At 42.0% G+C, this 17483-nt stretch overlaps 1 protein-coding gene across 3 annotated transcripts in view; it reads right to left on the bottom strand.

Moving 5' to 3' along the window:
• Positions 1 to 17483, bottom strand: part of lgr4 (leucine-rich repeat containing G protein-coupled receptor 4) — a 139709-nt gene that overhangs the window by 27446 nt on the left and 94780 nt on the right. For all 3 annotated transcript variants that reach the window (XM_072466646.1, XM_072466647.1, XM_072466645.1), the window contains exons 5-9: positions 11534 to 11749; positions 8407 to 8478; positions 6853 to 6921; positions 3623 to 3694; positions 3462 to 3533 (exon numbers count right to left, since the gene is read on the bottom strand). In XM_072466646.1, coding sequence (XP_072322747.1) covers positions 3462 to 3533; positions 3623 to 3694; positions 6853 to 6921; positions 8407 to 8478; positions 11534 to 11749 — 501 coding nt within the window. The remainder of the gene's footprint in view (positions 1 to 3461; positions 3534 to 3622; positions 3695 to 6852; positions 6922 to 8406; positions 8479 to 11533; positions 11750 to 17483) is intronic.

The raw sequence follows: 17483 nt of genomic DNA on the forward strand, positions 1-17483 counted from the left end.
GTTTTATATAATAGAATTTTGCAGTACAAAAGATGATCATCTGGTCTCGTACTCATGAGATTTGTACACTTAGTTTGACTGTTCCGCCCAAAACAAGAACATAAATTTAAATAACACCTTTAAAGTTATAAAACAAAGCCACATAAGGAGGTATTAAATCAAGTGGCTAAAAACTTTGTCAAAGAGATATATTTTAAGGAATGCCTTAAAGGAAGAAAGCCCAGCTTAAGGTGGTGCACCTGGCCATAGCTAAGACGAGTGTTTCTTTCCGGAGGTAGAAGACAGGTGCGAGAGGTGTTCCCGGGGGCTGGACAATCACACACACAGGTAGAAGGCAGGGGCGAGCGGTGTTCCTGGGAGGTGGCCAATCACACACATACATGTCCTGGTCTTGTCCCAAAATGGTAAGCTTCTGAGTCTCCTTCTTTAGCACCATGTCAGCGATTCTGAATATTGATCTCGAGCCGTGTCCTCTGCTGGCCAATTTTGGGGCGTCGGACTCGTCGGGGCTGCAGACGGGAGTGGAGGCAGATGTCCTTGCCTTCGCCTCGTTGATAGCCTGGGGCAAGTTCTGCTGGGCGACTTCGCCCAGCGCCTCGCTATGGTTGGGTGACCTAATAGAATTCTTGCACCGTTTGGAGGTCAGTTGAGGGGTTCTACTGGGGATGGCAGCCATTCATTACCTACTTTAAGGAATTAGTCATCGTCAGTTGCTGGGCAGCAGGGGAAGCGGGGTTGTTTCTGATATTTTCTCTCTTTTCTTTGTGGACAAGGTATGTGTGATTGGTTAGGTTTTTGTTATGTCGGTTATGTGTAACATCTGCTGGGGGTAATATGGGTTTGGTGATAAAATTCATTGTAAAATGGAAAATCTCTAATAAAAACATACATTTCAAAAAACAAGAAAGCAAGGTAGAGGGTAGACAAGCAGGGAGTATTCAATCACAATCCTCGTCGATGGTGGGCAGGCTCCAGGGAGTAAGGAGATGAGTTACTTATCACAGAATAACTGGTCTCTGACTTGCTATTGTGGTTACAATATGTGGTAGCCCCATTTATTTTAAGACCCTAGGGTGTAGGCCATCAGGTCCTTGGGATTGGTCAGTCTTTAATCCCAATAGCTTGTTCAGTATTTTTTCCCTAGTGATGGCAATAGTTTCAAGTCCCTCCTTTTCAACAACTTCTGCAGTGCCTGTTACTATTGGGGTGGTTTTAGTGTCCTCCACTGTGAAAATAGAGGCAAAACATTGATTTAGTGTTTCTGCCATTTCTGTGTTCCCGCCATTTCTGTGTTCCCCATTATTAACTCCCTAGTCTCGTCCTTTAAGGGTCAACGTTGACTTTAGCTACTCTCTTCCTTTTCATATACTTATAGAATATTTTACTATCCGTTTTTATATTTTGCACTGGATTCCTTTCATAATTTACCTTTGCTTTTTTTACTAACTCTCCATTGGTCTTTTAAAAAAGTTCCCCAATCCTCCAGTCTGATCTTTGCAATATGGTATGCCTTCGTTTTTGCCTTTATGTTTTCTTTAACCTTCCTGCTCAGCCACGGATGCATTTACTCCCTCTTACAATCTTTTGTCCTCTCTGGAATATATTTTAGTTGGGAGGAGTTGAATATCTCCTTAAATATCTGGCACATTTCATCAATTGTTCTACCTTTTCGTCTCTGTGCCCAGTCCACTAGGTCCAAATCTGTCCTCATGCCTACAGAATTATCTTGGTTTAACACCAGAACACTAGTGTGGGACTCAAATTTATTGCCCTCAAATTGAAATTCAAACATGCTTTGATCAGTCTTCCCGAGCAGATCCTTTACTACAGGATCATTAATTAATCCCATCTCAATACACAACACTAAATCCAAAACAACCTCCTCTCTGGTTGGTTTGGCAGCATGCTGTCAAACCAATCTCTAAAACATTCTTATGAGCTTTCGCTTGAGGCTACCCTTGTCAATTTGATTAATTCTAGATATGGATATTAAAATTACCCATGATTATTGTTGTGCCTTTCTTACAAACCCCCAGTATGTCCTGGTTTATATAATAAATGCTAGATTAAATGGCAGTGGCCTACAGTTATGTAATGTGGATTATGTCCTGAGATTATTACTCACATCCAATTTCTCATACTTAGCAGATATGCTGCTCATGTCAGTGGTTATTTGCAATTTGATAAGAATCCACTGCATATACAGTACAAACATTTTAACAGAGCTCCAGTATCACTAGTCTTTCTGCTTCCAAAGCCTTCCATCCCTTACATCATTTTGAAAATTTCTTCTGAAACCCCTGCATTTTCTCTGGTAAAATATGACACCGAGAACTGGACACAATCTTGCATCTGCAGTTTAATGAACAAATTGTACAGGCAATGTATTACTGTTTTTTTCTGTTCTAGAAATATTCAAAGGGCAGGACATTTTAAATCACATTAGGAATAGCCCTATGCTTTACTTATTAGCAGATGAGTTTCAGATGCTGGCAGCACCACAGTAATTGTTATTTCTGATGCAGCTTCAATGCATTATACCAAATTGGTCAGCTGGGTGAATGAAAATTTCAAGATAAATAAGGTCTTACACCAGCATTTTGTTAATATTAAAAGCAAATATTTTATGCACCTGGCAATTTTTGTAATTTGGTAAATACAAAGCAAGTTCTGATATTAGAACATATAGGTTGTAATTATCCTCAAACATTTACTTTTCCGAAGCCTTGGATATTTTTTGGACTCTTTGGAGTAGATGATGTTGCCTTATAGTTAGTCAACTTTAACTTAGTGAATGGGGTAAAAAAGCATGAAGATATGCCATAAAGTCGATCGTCAACAATCCTTTATAATCGTTGAGCTTCACTGTCAGCTAAGCAGGTTTACAGAATGAGCAGTTGAGCTACTGGGACCAGAAATGTCCCCTACCCATTCCTTCGACTGTGCTGAAATATCAGATCTAACCCGAGATGGTAATAGCGCCACAGGTGGCCTGAGGCTTCAGATTTGGAGAGAAGGCAGGAGAAAATCTTCCAAGATCCCCACTACCTATTGCCACACAACAGTGTCCAACTAGGTGGGTGTCAGGCATGGACAAGATTGGCATGACAGTGTTGCTTCAGCTATTAAGTATTGCAAGTCTAATGCTTAGATTTTAAAGTCCCGAAACAGGAAATATGTATGATAGCCTTCGCCTAACCTCCCTGCAGAGTCTTCAACAACTTATTTCATCCCGAATTCTCCATTCCTTTACCTTTGCATCTCTTTTCCACTGCTGCATCATCATTCACAGTCCTTCAGCTGTGCAAGTTCTAATCTCTGGAATTCCTTGTCCAAGATGTTACACCCATTCCTTTTAAAAATGTTCTTCCCTGTTCAAGTCACCGTTAGGATACTAGCATTTTATAAGTCATGTCCATATTTGACATTGATACACTCATCATCCAAAAATGTATACTTACAGAGACTGGAGCTCAGACAGATTTTGAAAAGCAGAAATCCCCACAGACGAGATTGGGTTATCGTACAAGTGTCTGAAAAATAAAAAAAATGGTGGGTTAACATACTGGAGATGAGCATGAAGCAAAAATGGAAGCGGCTCACTGGGCAGAGTTCTACTTACATAGTCCGAAGCAAAGGATTCCCACTGAAAGCTTTATCTGGAATTACTGCAATGTTGTTACTGTGGAAACCACTGTACCAAGAAGCAAAACACAGATCAGTTTTAAGCTCATTAACGTCAAAACAACACACTATGCCAAATATTTGACAGTCTCCAATTTCTAGCTGATTACATTTCAAAATTTGGACAACCAGATTTCTCTAGCTTTTGTTCAACAGGTAAAATGAACCATAAAACTGACAATTTTGTTTAACTCAGTAATTTGATCTGTTTTCAACTCAACATTTTAGTTTGATGTTTTAGGTCACAGTCTTTCAGACAAAACTATATTTAAGTTTCAGAGCAGTTCTGAAGTACATCAGAACATTGGACTTGTTCGCTGCCAAAACCATGGTTCACCTAACTTGGTTTCTACCATCCTGTTAGTTGTATGATCGAGCGATAACAGATCACGGCAAACCATCTCATCAGTCTACCACAGATGTAGATACAGGGTAGTATTAAAAGTCATTTCAGTGATTTAAAAATTGGGTTACACACAGGTGGTGGATTGACATTGATTTGGAATGCTTTTTGTGATAAACCCGTAGGTAGGGTGATTTTTCAGTGGATCGGTACAGACCTGATGGGCCAAATAGCCTCCTTCTGCACTGTAGGGATTTTATGTTCAACTCCATTTTCAGCTGTATTAACAAGTTACCATTGTTAAATGCATCAAGGAATATTAAAGCATTTAAAAAATATATCAGTCTTAAAATACTGCTCAATTGCCCGGATTCATGTTAGATTTTACTCACAGAATAATACAGCGCAGAAGAAGCCCTTTGACCTATCGAGTTTGCACCTGACCTGCCTACCTAACCCCATTGGCCAGCATATGGTCCATAGCATTGAATATTATTTTAAAAAAAGTAAATTTACAGTGCCCAATTCTTTTTTTCCAATTAAGGGGCAATTTAGCCTGGCCAATCCACCTACCCTGCACATCTTTTTGGGTTGTAGGGGTGAGACCCACGCAGACACGGGGAGAATGGGCAAACTCCACACAGACAGTGACCCGGGCCGGGATCAAACCTGGGTCCTCGGCGGCGTGAGGCAGCAGTGCTAGCCACTGGCCTCCATGCCGCCCAACCTGGAATGTTATGATGTGCCAAGTGCTCAACCAGATACTTTTTAATGGATGTGAAGCAACCCGCCTCTACCACCCCCTCAGGCAATGCATTCCAGACCGTCACCACCCTCTGGGTAAAAAGGTATTTCCTCAAATCCCCCCAAAACCTCCTGCCCCTGACCTTGAACTTGCGTCCCATTGTAACTGACCCTTCAACTAAGGGAACAGCTACTCCCTATCACCCTGTCCATGCCCTTCATAATCTTGCACACCTCGATCAAGTCACCCCTCAGTCTTCTCTGTTCCAGAAAACAACAAGCCTATCCAACCTCTCTTCAAAACTTAATGTTCCATCCCAGGCAACATCCTGGTGAAACGCCTCTGCACCCCCTCCAGTGCAATCACATCCTTCCTATAATGTGGTGACCAGAACTGCACACAGTACTCCAGCTGTGGCCTCACCAATGTTCTATATAATTCCAACATGACTTCTTGCTTTTGTAATCTGTGCCTCGATTGATAAAGGCAAGTGTCCCATATGCCTTTTTCACCACCCTATTAACCTGCCCTTCTGCCTTCAGAGATTTATATTCAGTGATATGCACATGGGTTTGAGTGGAAGCTCGGGGAGATGAACCACGTTATAAAGCAGGTGTAACTTTGACACAACTTGCACTGGAATTGCACAAGTCTATCCTATGGCACATTTTTCCATGTATTTTATTCTATAGTTATTTTTTCTCTGTTTAATGTCCCATATAATCAGCTGTATTCTTCTCTGTTCCTGCAGTAAACGCTCTTGTATGGATTTTCAACATCGGTTTTTCAATTGTCAGCTTAGTTTAATGATGCAGCTCAATTAGATTTTCAAAAAATCTTCTGATAGTTTTCCAGTCTTGATTCCCTTAAAATATTACAATTGTATTTTTACACTTACATGTCTCTGATCATAATAAAGCGACTCATCCTTGTGACAGGCAGTGGGATAGTTTCATTAAAGTACAAGTTAGGGTGGGTGAGAGAAGTTAATTACGGCAGGCATACTGCGATCAACTAGAAGGATAGCACTGATTAAATGAAAAGAAAATGAAATGAAATGTGCAGCATTTATCTTTTACTGCTTTTGTAACAATGGGATAACAGTACGTTCTGGCACATGGAAATAAAATACTCAAGAAAGGACCATTTCTGAAGGTAAAAGTTGTTAAAGAACAAAGGTTCAAATTCTGCCACTGCAGATGGTGAAATTTGAATTCAGAAAAAAAATCTGTTGTTGAAAGTCTAATGTTGACCATGAAACCATTGTTAATTGTCCTAAAAACCCATCTGGTTCACTAACGCCCTTTAGGGAAGGAAATCTGCCACCCTTACCTGGTCTGGCCTACATGTGACTCCAATCCCACAGCAATGTGGTTGACTCTTAACTGCCCCCTCGAGGGCAATAAATGCTGGCACAGCCTGCGACACCCACATCCCATGAACGAATAAAAAAAAAATAGGATCCTTTACATCTAGCAGGGGACAGATTGGGCCTTGCTTGGATGTCTTACCTGGTATCTCTGTCAGTGCAGTACTCCCTCAAGTCTCTGAAATGGGACTTTAACCTATAACCTTTTGACAGAGGCAAAAGTGCTACCACTAAATCATGGTCGACAATCATGGAGATTGATCTATTCAGGAGGTGAGACAAGTAACATTTAAAGATGCTGTGCCTTTTTATGTAAAAACTTGCATATAATTGAGCTCTCTCTCTCCCATCCTGCCAGCTGCAAAGAAATCAACCCAGCAGTAGCAGCAACAAGATCCAAGGTTTGTCAGAGAAACCTTTGGGCAATAACAAAATATTTGAAAGACTGGAACTAAACAGTCATTTGTGCACCACACTTTGTTCAGCTTTAGCAGTTTCCCTCGAGGTCGCCCGAGTAAGCTGGAAGGTGTTTCTTTGAATGAAGTTTCATAATTTAAGTGCAGTAATCAGGTCTCCAGAAACCATGCTCAACTAATCAACTCATCAAGGAATTTCCCAAGGTCTGGAACGACTGTGAAGAAGACCAGCGAATAGCTACCATTCTTTGTTAGGCTTCAAGCACAAATGTAAATTCAGCATTTTTAAACTCACAGCTCTTTCAGATTCTGAAGGGATTTGATGGCTTCAGGAAATTCCATCAGGTTATTGTAGTTCAAGTCCCTGATGATTAAACACATAAGAAGTTTTTTTTAAAAATCAGGTAGCAGTGCTTATTGTTACAAGCTTTGTGAACTTTCAGAAAACCACGCACAAATTTTCACCCAGTTGAACTTTGTATCAGAGTTCACAATTCAATTGCTGATAATGATTCATGCTTCATGGAACAGTGACAATAGATTTACTGTACACAGACAATTCATGCACAATCACAGTCAATCCACAAACATTGTGCACAATTAAAATTGGATACAGTGTAGCTAATAGATTGGAACTTTCAAAGAGATTTTACAAAAAATGTAAAACAGAAAATCAGAAAAAGTATCATTGGGAGCATGAATAAAAACACTACTAAAAATCAGACATGCAAAAGTGCTTTGAGTTCAAAGTATAAATATATTGAAAATAATTCTCCGGAGATGTAGGATGTCATGAAATTAAAGCTTCAGTTTTGAAAAACCTGGATAATGTTGCCCCACTCCTACAAACTACCAGACGTGGGCACAGAAATGGCAGATGGAGTTTAATCCGGACAAATGCGAGATGGTGCATTTTGGAGGATCGAATTATACTGTAAAATGGCAGAACCCTTAGGAACATTAACATAGAGGGATCTGGGCGTGCAGGTCCACAGTCCCTAAAAGTGATTAAGGAGGCATTTGGCATACTTGTATTCATTAGCCGGGGTATTGAGCACAAGAGTTGGGAAATCATGTTACAGCTATATAAAACCTTGGTTAGGCCGCATTTGGGTGCAATTTGCGTGCAATTCTGGTCACCATATTATCAGAAGGATGTGGAAGCTTTGGAGATAGTGCCAAGAAGGTGCACCAGGATGTTACCTGGTCTTGTGGATGTTGGCTATGAGAAGAGGTTGAATAAACTAGGATTGTTTTCACTGGAAAGATGGGAGGCTGAGGGGTGCCTGATAGAGGTCTACAAAATTATGAGATGCATAGACTGGGTGGACAGTCAGAGGCTTTTTCCAAGGGTGGAAGTGTCAATTACAAAGAGGCACAGGTTCAAGGTGAGAGGGGGAAATCCTTAAGGGGGATGTGCGGGTTAAGTTTTTCACAGAGTGGTGGGTACCTGGAACACACTGCCAGAGGATGTGGTAGAAGCAGACACATTAGCAACATTTTAAGAGGCATCTGGATGGATACATGAATAGGGACAAAATAGAAGGATATGGACCAAGTTCTATTTTTAAGTTATGGCCGGCACAGGCTTGGAGGGCCGAAGGACCTGTTCCTGTGCTGTATGTTTCTTTGTTCTTTGTACAAGATCTAACAATCATTCAAAGCCAACAATACCAAAAGTCACTGAGCAAAAGAGAAGTGGTTTCAGCAAATATTGAAATATATATTCAAATTGAATTGATTCGTGCAGGAAATTCATCTGCAGCTCGTTTCTCAGTAAATGAAATACGATTAAAATTTATGTTTCATTGCTAGGGTAGAAGTTCAAAAGGAAAAAATAAGTACTTACAGTGTCTCCAGATTGTCAAGCCCATCAAAGCAGTGGACATCTAGTGTGTCAATTTTATTATTGTGAAGATGCCTAGAGAAAAATGAATGAAGCAGAAAGGTCAGTATTCAAAAGCAAAAAGGTATGTGCGCACTGCTTGGTATTTTTTATGTATTAACAATATCTTACAAAATTCTTTATTACCGCCCCAAAATTTCTAAAATGTCCACAAATACAATAGTTAATTTGATATGCAATGGTTTGTGACATAGGTAAAAGTTGCAGCCATTTTGAAAATAAAAAATAGATTACGTAAATAGCAACAGAATACATGATCAGTTACTGTTTCAATCTTGTGATGTTGGGAGAATTGCTGGCCAGGACCAGCAGAACACTGCTCTTTCAGCAGGTCCATGGTATTTTTAACACCCACCTGAACCAGAAAACAAGATCATCAGGAGTCTATCCCCTCCAACTGCTAGTACTGTAATGGAGTAATTAAATCCCCGCCAATGCTTAGCACAGCGGGTTGTACATTTGTACAGAATCAAAAAAAACAAAAATATTTTGCATCAGATCAAAGGCTAACCCAGGATCAAACTCATTTCAAAAATGATGTAAAGCCACACAACAGAACTGGGTAGCTGTAATGAAGCATGCATATTCCAATAGATACGTTGGTACATGCAGGGGCACCAAGATAGAAGACTGGTACAGGGCTTCAAAGGCAAGTGCAAATGAGGCAGGTTTTCCACTCCACTTTTCTCTTTATTTCAAAAAAGCTAGTTTCCCACCACAACATCAAACTCCAGTTCCAGTGATTCCCAAAGTTACCCTCCACTAGTACATCTGGAAGAGCGTGTCATACATCGATTACTCCAGGTGAAGTGCTTCCCAGCCATAAACTTGGGAACTTTTGTTTCAACAGTGTTGACTCTTAACCCGCAATCATGATTAAAACTTGTGCTCCAAGTTAACTTTTCCTATTTTATCGAATTTGTTGAAGCTTTTTGCCTCACACTCAACAGGGTAATCGCAAGAAGACCAATGTCATGGGAAACAATAACCTTACACTGTATGAGACAAGGATGCTGGTTGGCTGGAAAGTGGACTCAGATTGGCAGAGGCTTTGCCATGGAGAATGCACAAATTGATGGTGACTGACAGTTAACTGCTGAGCATCAAGTGAAATTCAAACCAGGCACCTGGACTCTGATTGGTCAGGGCGATGCCCTGTGGAATGAACTAACAAATGGGTATCATGTATTTGGATGAGCTGAAATCGGCGCAATATGTGCACATGTTTTATCTGCAAAGAACAGAGCTCTGTATATTTATGGATGTAGCTTCCAGCACACACAAATGCACTGTACTGCAAGCCAACTGACAATCTTAAATTGGTTGTCAGCATAACCTTTAGCATACGGACGATTACTTAGCAAATGTTGTTCAATTGTGGAATCATATCTAATGTTGGACACAGTGTTCCATGTTTTGCAAGCATGGGCTGGTTGGGTTGAGTCTGTATTTTGCCTGTCTTCTATTTCAAACAATTCTTTGCAGTTGACTGTCAGTCACCATTAACTGAAGCATTCTACATAGTAACGCCTCTAGCATTCAGAGTCCGTTTGCCAACTAATCAGCAACCTCTTCTCGTTTTGTAAAGTTGTCATTTCCCCTGACATCCGTGTTCTTGCAGTTCTCCTGATGGGTGCAAGATGAAAAGCTTTGACAAAATGTCTTTCGTCAGAAATACTCAAAGTTCTGCGCCAAACAACTATTTGTTAACCTATTCTATTTTGTCATGTTCTACATCTCCAAAGTCCACTCTCCTTACCTTAAACCATAAGTGAGACATTTTTTAAAAAAACGTAATCCACTATCTATAGATTTTAACCTTGTTTAAATGGGTAGGAGAGTTAGAAATGTGCAACATTTGTGGTGGTATTCCATTCATAAAGGGGTTGACTTTTATTCACTTAGGTCTTTAAATGTGATTAAAAAATAATTTCCACCAGTTCCCTGAAGGCAATATTCAGCATTTGCATCACAGAGTTTTAACAGCTTTTAGTTACTGCCATGTGGCACAAACATGCACAGTGGGGAACAAGTATGTGCAGTGCCAAGTAACCAAGCTATGCTTGTTCCTGTTTTAAGGGCCACTGCACTGTGCAGCATTTCTCAATTGAGGGTACTTTACGGATCTCCTGGCAAAATGCTCGTACCATTCCAAGCTAGTGATTTCTTGCTTTGAACAGCATCAGCAGAGTTCAAGTGGAGTCCCTCATTTCAAGCCCCCTCGGTTGGGAATTTACGCACACGGAAAACAGCTTTTAAAGAGAAACAAAAATAGCTTCTAAACTTCTGATTACTTGGCAATGCTTACATTTGTTCCCTAGCTTGCATGCTTTGCCATACCACATGGCAGTACCTAAAAGCTATTAAAACTCTTTCATGTAAACAAATACAGGATTACACCTTCAGGGGCCCAGTGGAAGGTTAAAGAAGAAATTTCAGGTGCTCCTTTGAACAAAAGAAAATCTCCAAGGTCAGGAGCTTACTACACTAGGAACTGCGCACACACATTCTTCTGCTCTATGGCACAATGAGGTTGAACTCCACCAAAAGCGAAGATACTTGAAATTATCCAAAAGAAAATGTATTGTACAAACAAAGAAAAATCAAGAGGCAAGGGGGACATTACAAAGCCATAATGCAAGGTAAAGACTTACAGAATTTAGTGATTATATGAAGGTTGTGAGCATAGTTTATTATGCCATCTGAAGTCCCGATTGTGCTACAAATTTTTAACTACTTCTCAGCTACTGAGTTCTCAAAATAAACTACAGGCTATTCTGCACATGGTAATTCACATCCAGTTTTATCCAACAAACGGGAATATTATTGTGATTCTGCAGGAAAAATGTAGAACTCTTTCAACAGAGGGTATGGGACATTATATATACTCTAATAATTCCACTTCCTTCACCACTTAAAACGCATACTTACTATGTAATCTATGTAATTCTTCCACGAGCCCAATGATATGCTATTTGAAAACTGGTGCATTTATATTACAATTCCTTCCTCCTCTAATTACATAAATGCAACATTCACAAAGCTACCCATATTTGAGAAACCCACTCACAGTACAACTAGGCTGGAGAGATTTGCAAAGGCAAAGTTGGGTATGTGTGAGATTTTGTTCAACGCCAGAGTTAAGGCTTGAAGTGAAGGTAGCTTGCTCAGCTGCTGGATAGGAACTTCGGTTAGGCTGTTATCATCGAGCCAAAGATGCCGCAGTTGAACCAGACCCTCAAAGCTGTCTTCAGGGACAGATGTGATGTGGTTTGCATCCAAGCGCCTAAGGATTAAAGCATAAAACTATCAGAAAACGTGCTCAGTCTTGTTACTTGTACTTACTGTAATGTCCAATCATCTATTTGCTTATGCTGTCATAAGTCATTAACATTAAAGGGAAACTTGTCGCCATGAAAATCTTTTTCAGTTCAATGAGAAAAATCTGGAAAATTAAACTTAATTTCCACTCTTGTTAACATCACAATTTATAACGATGAGTTTCAACACAGTTATGTCATTACGTTTATAAATGAGCGAGTAAGATTTTCGAAAATGTTTGGTGATTTCTGTAAAAGAAATGTTGATCAGGCTCCCAATTGCATTGTCAAATCCCAATATCATGCCATCAATGAAGTGCTCCACCTCTCCATGGCAAAATAATCGGACATCACGAAACCCGGTCCCATAAATCGGCAACATATAAATGCATTTTTAACCCACAACTCTCTCCCATTTATCATCGGCAGTGGTGAAGGGGTTTAATGGAGGCCTTCATTACCTCCAATCACCACAGAATCAATGATACAGCAACTTGTTTTGTCTTGCATTTGGGGGCTAGGTGTTTCTTTAGGGGTTGCCTGTTGTCCTAAGAATAGTACCATAGACTGTTATTCACAAAAAACATGCTTGTTTATTTATGGATCTATATATACCTCAATACTCTTAAAAAAAACGTTGTACTTCTGCTTTTCTCCAGATGGCTCTTAAGAGTCATGTGATCTTGTATCATAGTTACAGTTGTTACATCAATATCAGTATCAGGTGTTAACATGTTAATCCTTTCCTCTACAGAACTCTTTTGTTTCATTACTCAAAATTGATTTTCAGTCCAATCTGTGACTTGACCTCATTATTAAAACAAATATAACAGCAAACTATCACCACAAACTGCTGTCAGCCACACAAAATGTTTGTGTAATACATTCATCCAATCTTAATGATCTTTAAATATCTTATACTACCCTACAAAGCATATTACTAATCCAGAAAACAAACTTCTCAAAAGGCAATTAGGGATAAATGCTGGCCTAGCCAGCGATGTTCACATCCTGTGCACAAATATTTTTTTTTAAAAAGCAGAGACAGGTGACTATACCAGTATGCTGTAATATAACACCTTTATCTAAAGATCATTTGAGATTCTGCACAAATGTTTGGATACATAAACAGATTATTCTAATGGTCTAAGTCTGCACTGGTATTTTTCACCATCAGTCTCTTTAGTTTTCTCTTTCGAGCAATTCTTTACATTTTTTTTTAAAAGAATCAATTGGATTTGATTTAACAAATTCTAACCACCTTTTTTTGTGTAAAGGTCTGAATGACTATATCTTCATTGGTACCCTAGTCAGCCAACTGTGAAATGGCAATACTGTTCATAGTTTGCATGTTCAGTTTATTTATTTAAAATAAATTTTAAATTGGATAATCTGGCAACAAAAAGACATACACAAAAGGTATTACCAATCTCTCAGAGCAACTCTCAACATCTTCCAATAGTGGACTCTACTCAAACACATTTTGCTCATTGAATTCACGGTAGCACAGTGGTTAGCACTGTTGCTTCACAGTGGCAGGGACCTGGGTTTGAAACCTGGCATGGGCCACGGTCTGTGCGGAGTCGGAACGTTCTCCACGTGTCTGTGTGGGTTCCTCCGGGGGCTCCGGTTTCCTCCCACAAGCCCCGAAAGACGTGCTTGTTAGGTGAATTGGACATTCAGAATTCTCCCTCAAGTGGACCCAAACAGGCAACTAGTGTGGCGACTAGTGGATACTTCGGGTGGGATTCTCCGTTCCTGCCACCTGCCAATGGGATTTCCCATTGTGGCCACTCCACGTCCCCTGGAAACCCGCATGCGGGGATGCGTTGACGGCACAAGGGAGAATCCCCCCAGCGGAGAATCCAGCCCTTTATCTCAGCTGATATTAATTTTCCTAATTTCCTTGCTCTTTTTAACCGTCATGTTATTGCTTATTTCTGGTATGGAACCGGTGTCTTCTCCTGTGAAGATCTTTGGTCAATGCCTCTGCCATTTCCTCATTCCCCATGATAATTTCTCCCGTCCCCGCTTCGAAGGGACCAACATTTACTTTTTATATACGTATAAAAGTTTTTACAATCTGTTTTTATATTTTTCCCCCTTTTAAAAACTTTTCAGTGGCCCTTGGCTGGTTTCTTTAAAATATAATAATCTTTAATGTCACATGTAGGCTTACAGTAACACTGCAATGAAGTTATTGTGAAAAGTCCCTAGTCGCCACATTCCGGTGCCTGTTTGGGTACACAGAGGGAGAATTCAGAATATCCAATTCACCTGACAGCACGTCTTTCGGGACTTGTGGGAGGAAACCGGAGTACCCCGGAGGAAACCCACACAGACACGGGGAGAACGTGTAGACTCCGTACAGACAGTGACCTAAGCCGGGAATCGAATATGGGGCCCTAGAGCTATGAAGCAACAGTGTTACTCACTGTGCTACCATGCTGCCCAACACCCCCGATTATGAAACTTCATACTGTTTTTTTTTTTTTGCAACATAGTCGACCTCTTTTAATCTGTTACTATCCTTAATTTCCTGAGTGAGCCACAAATGGGTCTTTACCGAGTTGTTGTTCTTCAATTTTTGCTGAACATTTTGTATTGTTCCTTTAAATGTTCATTTATTTCTATACCTTTTAGTCTATTTACCCAATTGACCTTTGCCAGTTCTGCCCTCATACCTATGTAATTGGCTTTGTTAAAGTTTAAGATTCTTGTTTGAGGTTTGTTCTTAAGGAAGAAGAGCGGGTGAAGAGTAATGAAAATTAAAGATTGTAAAAGAAGGTCCATAAAGAGACCTGTTGATTAAAAAATATATTTTTTTACTCGGCACAATGGAAAATCTACACAACACTAATTAGTCGTCCAGACCCTCATGAACAAAATTACAGCATGCCAAAACACAAATCTGAACAATAGAAATCAAATCAACTGTTTGATAACACAGCCCTGTTGAATGATCGCTGAAAGCTACCTGTCTACCTTGTTGGCTGAATTCCTTGCCCCGCCCTGATGATCAAAGGCATTGTTTCCATTGCCTGGAATGGATCTGGCAGAGAAGTACGAACAAATACTTACGGCCATGCCTCTTGCAAACATTTAGTATAGGCACGCAATGCTAGGAAACTAAATTGATTAGATAGGGTGCAGAAGGGGGGGAGGAATCTTCTTCATTCAGTAACTACAAAAGATGTACCTTTCAGCCACACTTGACCAACAAATTCCCCTTCAGGCACAGAGAGAGATCGTCCCCTTTCAGAGAGAGAGAGAGAGAGAGAGAGAGCTCTTTCAGGGAGAGAGAGAGAGAGAGTCCACTTTGAGGGAGAGAGAGAGAGAGAGAGAGAGTCCCCTTTGAGGGAGAGAGAGAGAGAGAGAAAGTGAGAGTCCCCTTTCAGGGAGAGAGAGAGTCCCCTTTCAGGGAGAGAGAGAGAGTCCCCTTTCAGGCAGAGAGAGAGAGAGAGAGATAGAGAGAGTGTCCCCTTTCAGGCAGAGAGAGAGAGAGTGAGAGTCCCCTTTCAGAGAGAGAGAGAGAGAGCGAGAGAGAGAGCGAGAGAGTCAGTCCCCTTTCAAAGAGAGAGAGAGAGAGAGCCCTTTCAGGCAGAGAGAGAGAGAGAGAGAGACCCCTTTCAAGCAGAGAGAGAGAGAGAGAGAGAGTCCCCTTTCAGGGGAGGGAGAGAGTCGACTTTCAAGGGAGAGAGAAAGTCCCCTTTGAGGGAGACAGAAAGAGAGAGAGAGATTACCCGTTCAGGCAGAGAGAGAGAGAGAGAGAGAGAGAGTCCCCCTTCAGGGAGTGGGAGTGTGTGAGAGAGAGAGAGAGAGAGAGAGTCCCCTTTCAGAGAAAGAGAGAGAGAGGGAGAGAGAGTCCCCTTTCAGGGGAGAGAGAGAGAGAGTCCCCTTTCAGGGGAGAGAGAGAGAGAGAGAGAGTCCCCATTCAGGCAGAGAGAGAGAGAGTCCCCCTTCTGGGACTGAGTGAGAGAGAGAGAGAGAGAGAGAGAGTCCCCCTTCAGGGAGTGAGTGAGAGAGGGAGAGAGAGTCCCCTTTCAGGGAGAGAGAGAGTCCCCTTTCAGAGAGAGAGAGAGTCAACTTTCAGGGAGAGAGAGAGAGAGAGAGTCCCCTTTCAGGGATAGAAAGAGAGAGAGAGTCCCCTTTCAGGGAGAGAGAGAGAGAGAGTCCCCTTTCAGAGAAAGAGAGAGGGAGGGAGAGAGAGTCCCCTTTCAGGGAGAGAGAGAGTCCCCTTTCAGAGAGAGAGAGAGTCAACTTTCAGGGAGAGAGAGAGAGAGAGTCCCCTTTCAGGGAGAGAGAGAGGGAGGGAGAGATAGTCCCCTTTCAGGGAGAGAGAGGGAGTCCCCTTTCAGAGAGAGAGAGAGAGAGAGGGAGAGAGCCCCCTTTCAGGGAGAGAGAGAGAGAGAGTCAACTTTCAGGGAGAGAGAGAGAGAGAGAGAGTCCCCTTTCAGGGTGAGAGAGAGAGAGAGAGAGAGAGAGAGAGTCCCCTTTCAGGCAGAGGGAGAGAGAGAGAGAGAGAGTCCCCTTTCAGGAAGAGAGAGGGAGTCCCCTTTCAGAGAAAGAGAGAGGGAGGGAGAGATAGTCCCCTTTCAGGGAGAGAGAGGGAGTCCCCTTTCAGAGAAAGAGAGAGGGAGGGAGAGAGAGTCCCCTTTCAGGGAGAGAGAGAGGGAGTCCCCTTTCAGAGAGAGAGAGAGAGAGAGGGAGCGAGAGGGTCCCCTTTCAGAGAGAGAGTGAGAGAGTCCCCTTTCAGGCAGAGAGAGAGAGAGAGAGAGAGTCCCCCTTCAGGGAGTGAGAGAGAGAGAGTCCCCTTTCAGAGAGAGAGAGAGGGAGAGAGAGTCCCTATTCAGGCAGAGAGAGAGAGAGAGAGAGTCCCCATTCAGGCAGAGAGAGAGAGAGAGAGAGAGTCCCCCTTCAGGAAGTGAGTGAGAGAGAGAGAGAGTCCCCTTTCAGGCAGAGGGAGAGAGAGAGAGAGTCCCCTTTCAGGAAGAGAGAGAGAGAGAGAGAGGGAGAGAGAGAGTCCCCTTTCAGAGAGAGAGAGAGAGAGAGTCCCCTTTCAGAGAGAGAGTGAGAGAGTCCCCTTTCAGGCAGAGAGAGAGAGAGAGAGAGAGTCCCCTTTCAGGGGAGAGAGAGAGAGAGAGAGAGAGAGGGAGTCCCCATTCAGGCAGAGAGAGAGAGAGAGAGAGAGTCCCCATTCAGGCAGAGAGAGAGAGAGAGAGAGAGTCCCCCTTCAGGAAGTGAGTGAGAGAGAGAGAGTCCACTTTCAGAGAAAGAGAGAGAGAGAGAGAGTCCCCTTTCAGAGAAAGAGTGAGGGAGAGAGAGTCCCCTTTCAGGGAGAGAGAGAAAGTCCCCTTTCAGAGAGGGAGAGAGAGAGAGAGTCCCCTTTCAGGGAGAGAGAGAGAGAGAGAGAGTCCCCTTTCAGAGAAAGAGAGAGAGAGGGCGAGAGAGTCCCCTTTCAGGGAGAGAGAGAAAGTCCCCTTTCAGAGAGAGTGAGAGAGAGTCCCCTTTCAGGGAGAGAGAGAGAGAGAGAGAGAGAGACCGACCCCTTTCAGGAAGAGAGAGAGAGAGAGAGAGAGTCCCCTTTCAGGGAGGGAGAGAGAGGGAGAGAGAGAGTACCCTTTCAGAGAAAGAGAGAGAGAGGGAGAGAGAGTCCCCTTTCAGGGGAGAGAGAGAGAGAGTCCCCTTTCAGGGGAGAGA

The sequence above is a fragment of the Scyliorhinus torazame genome, chromosome 10 (genome assembly GCF_047496885.1).
Source record: "Scyliorhinus torazame isolate Kashiwa2021f chromosome 10, sScyTor2.1, whole genome shotgun sequence".
NCBI classification, from domain to species: Eukaryota; Metazoa; Chordata; class Chondrichthyes; order Carcharhiniformes; family Scyliorhinidae; genus Scyliorhinus; species Scyliorhinus torazame.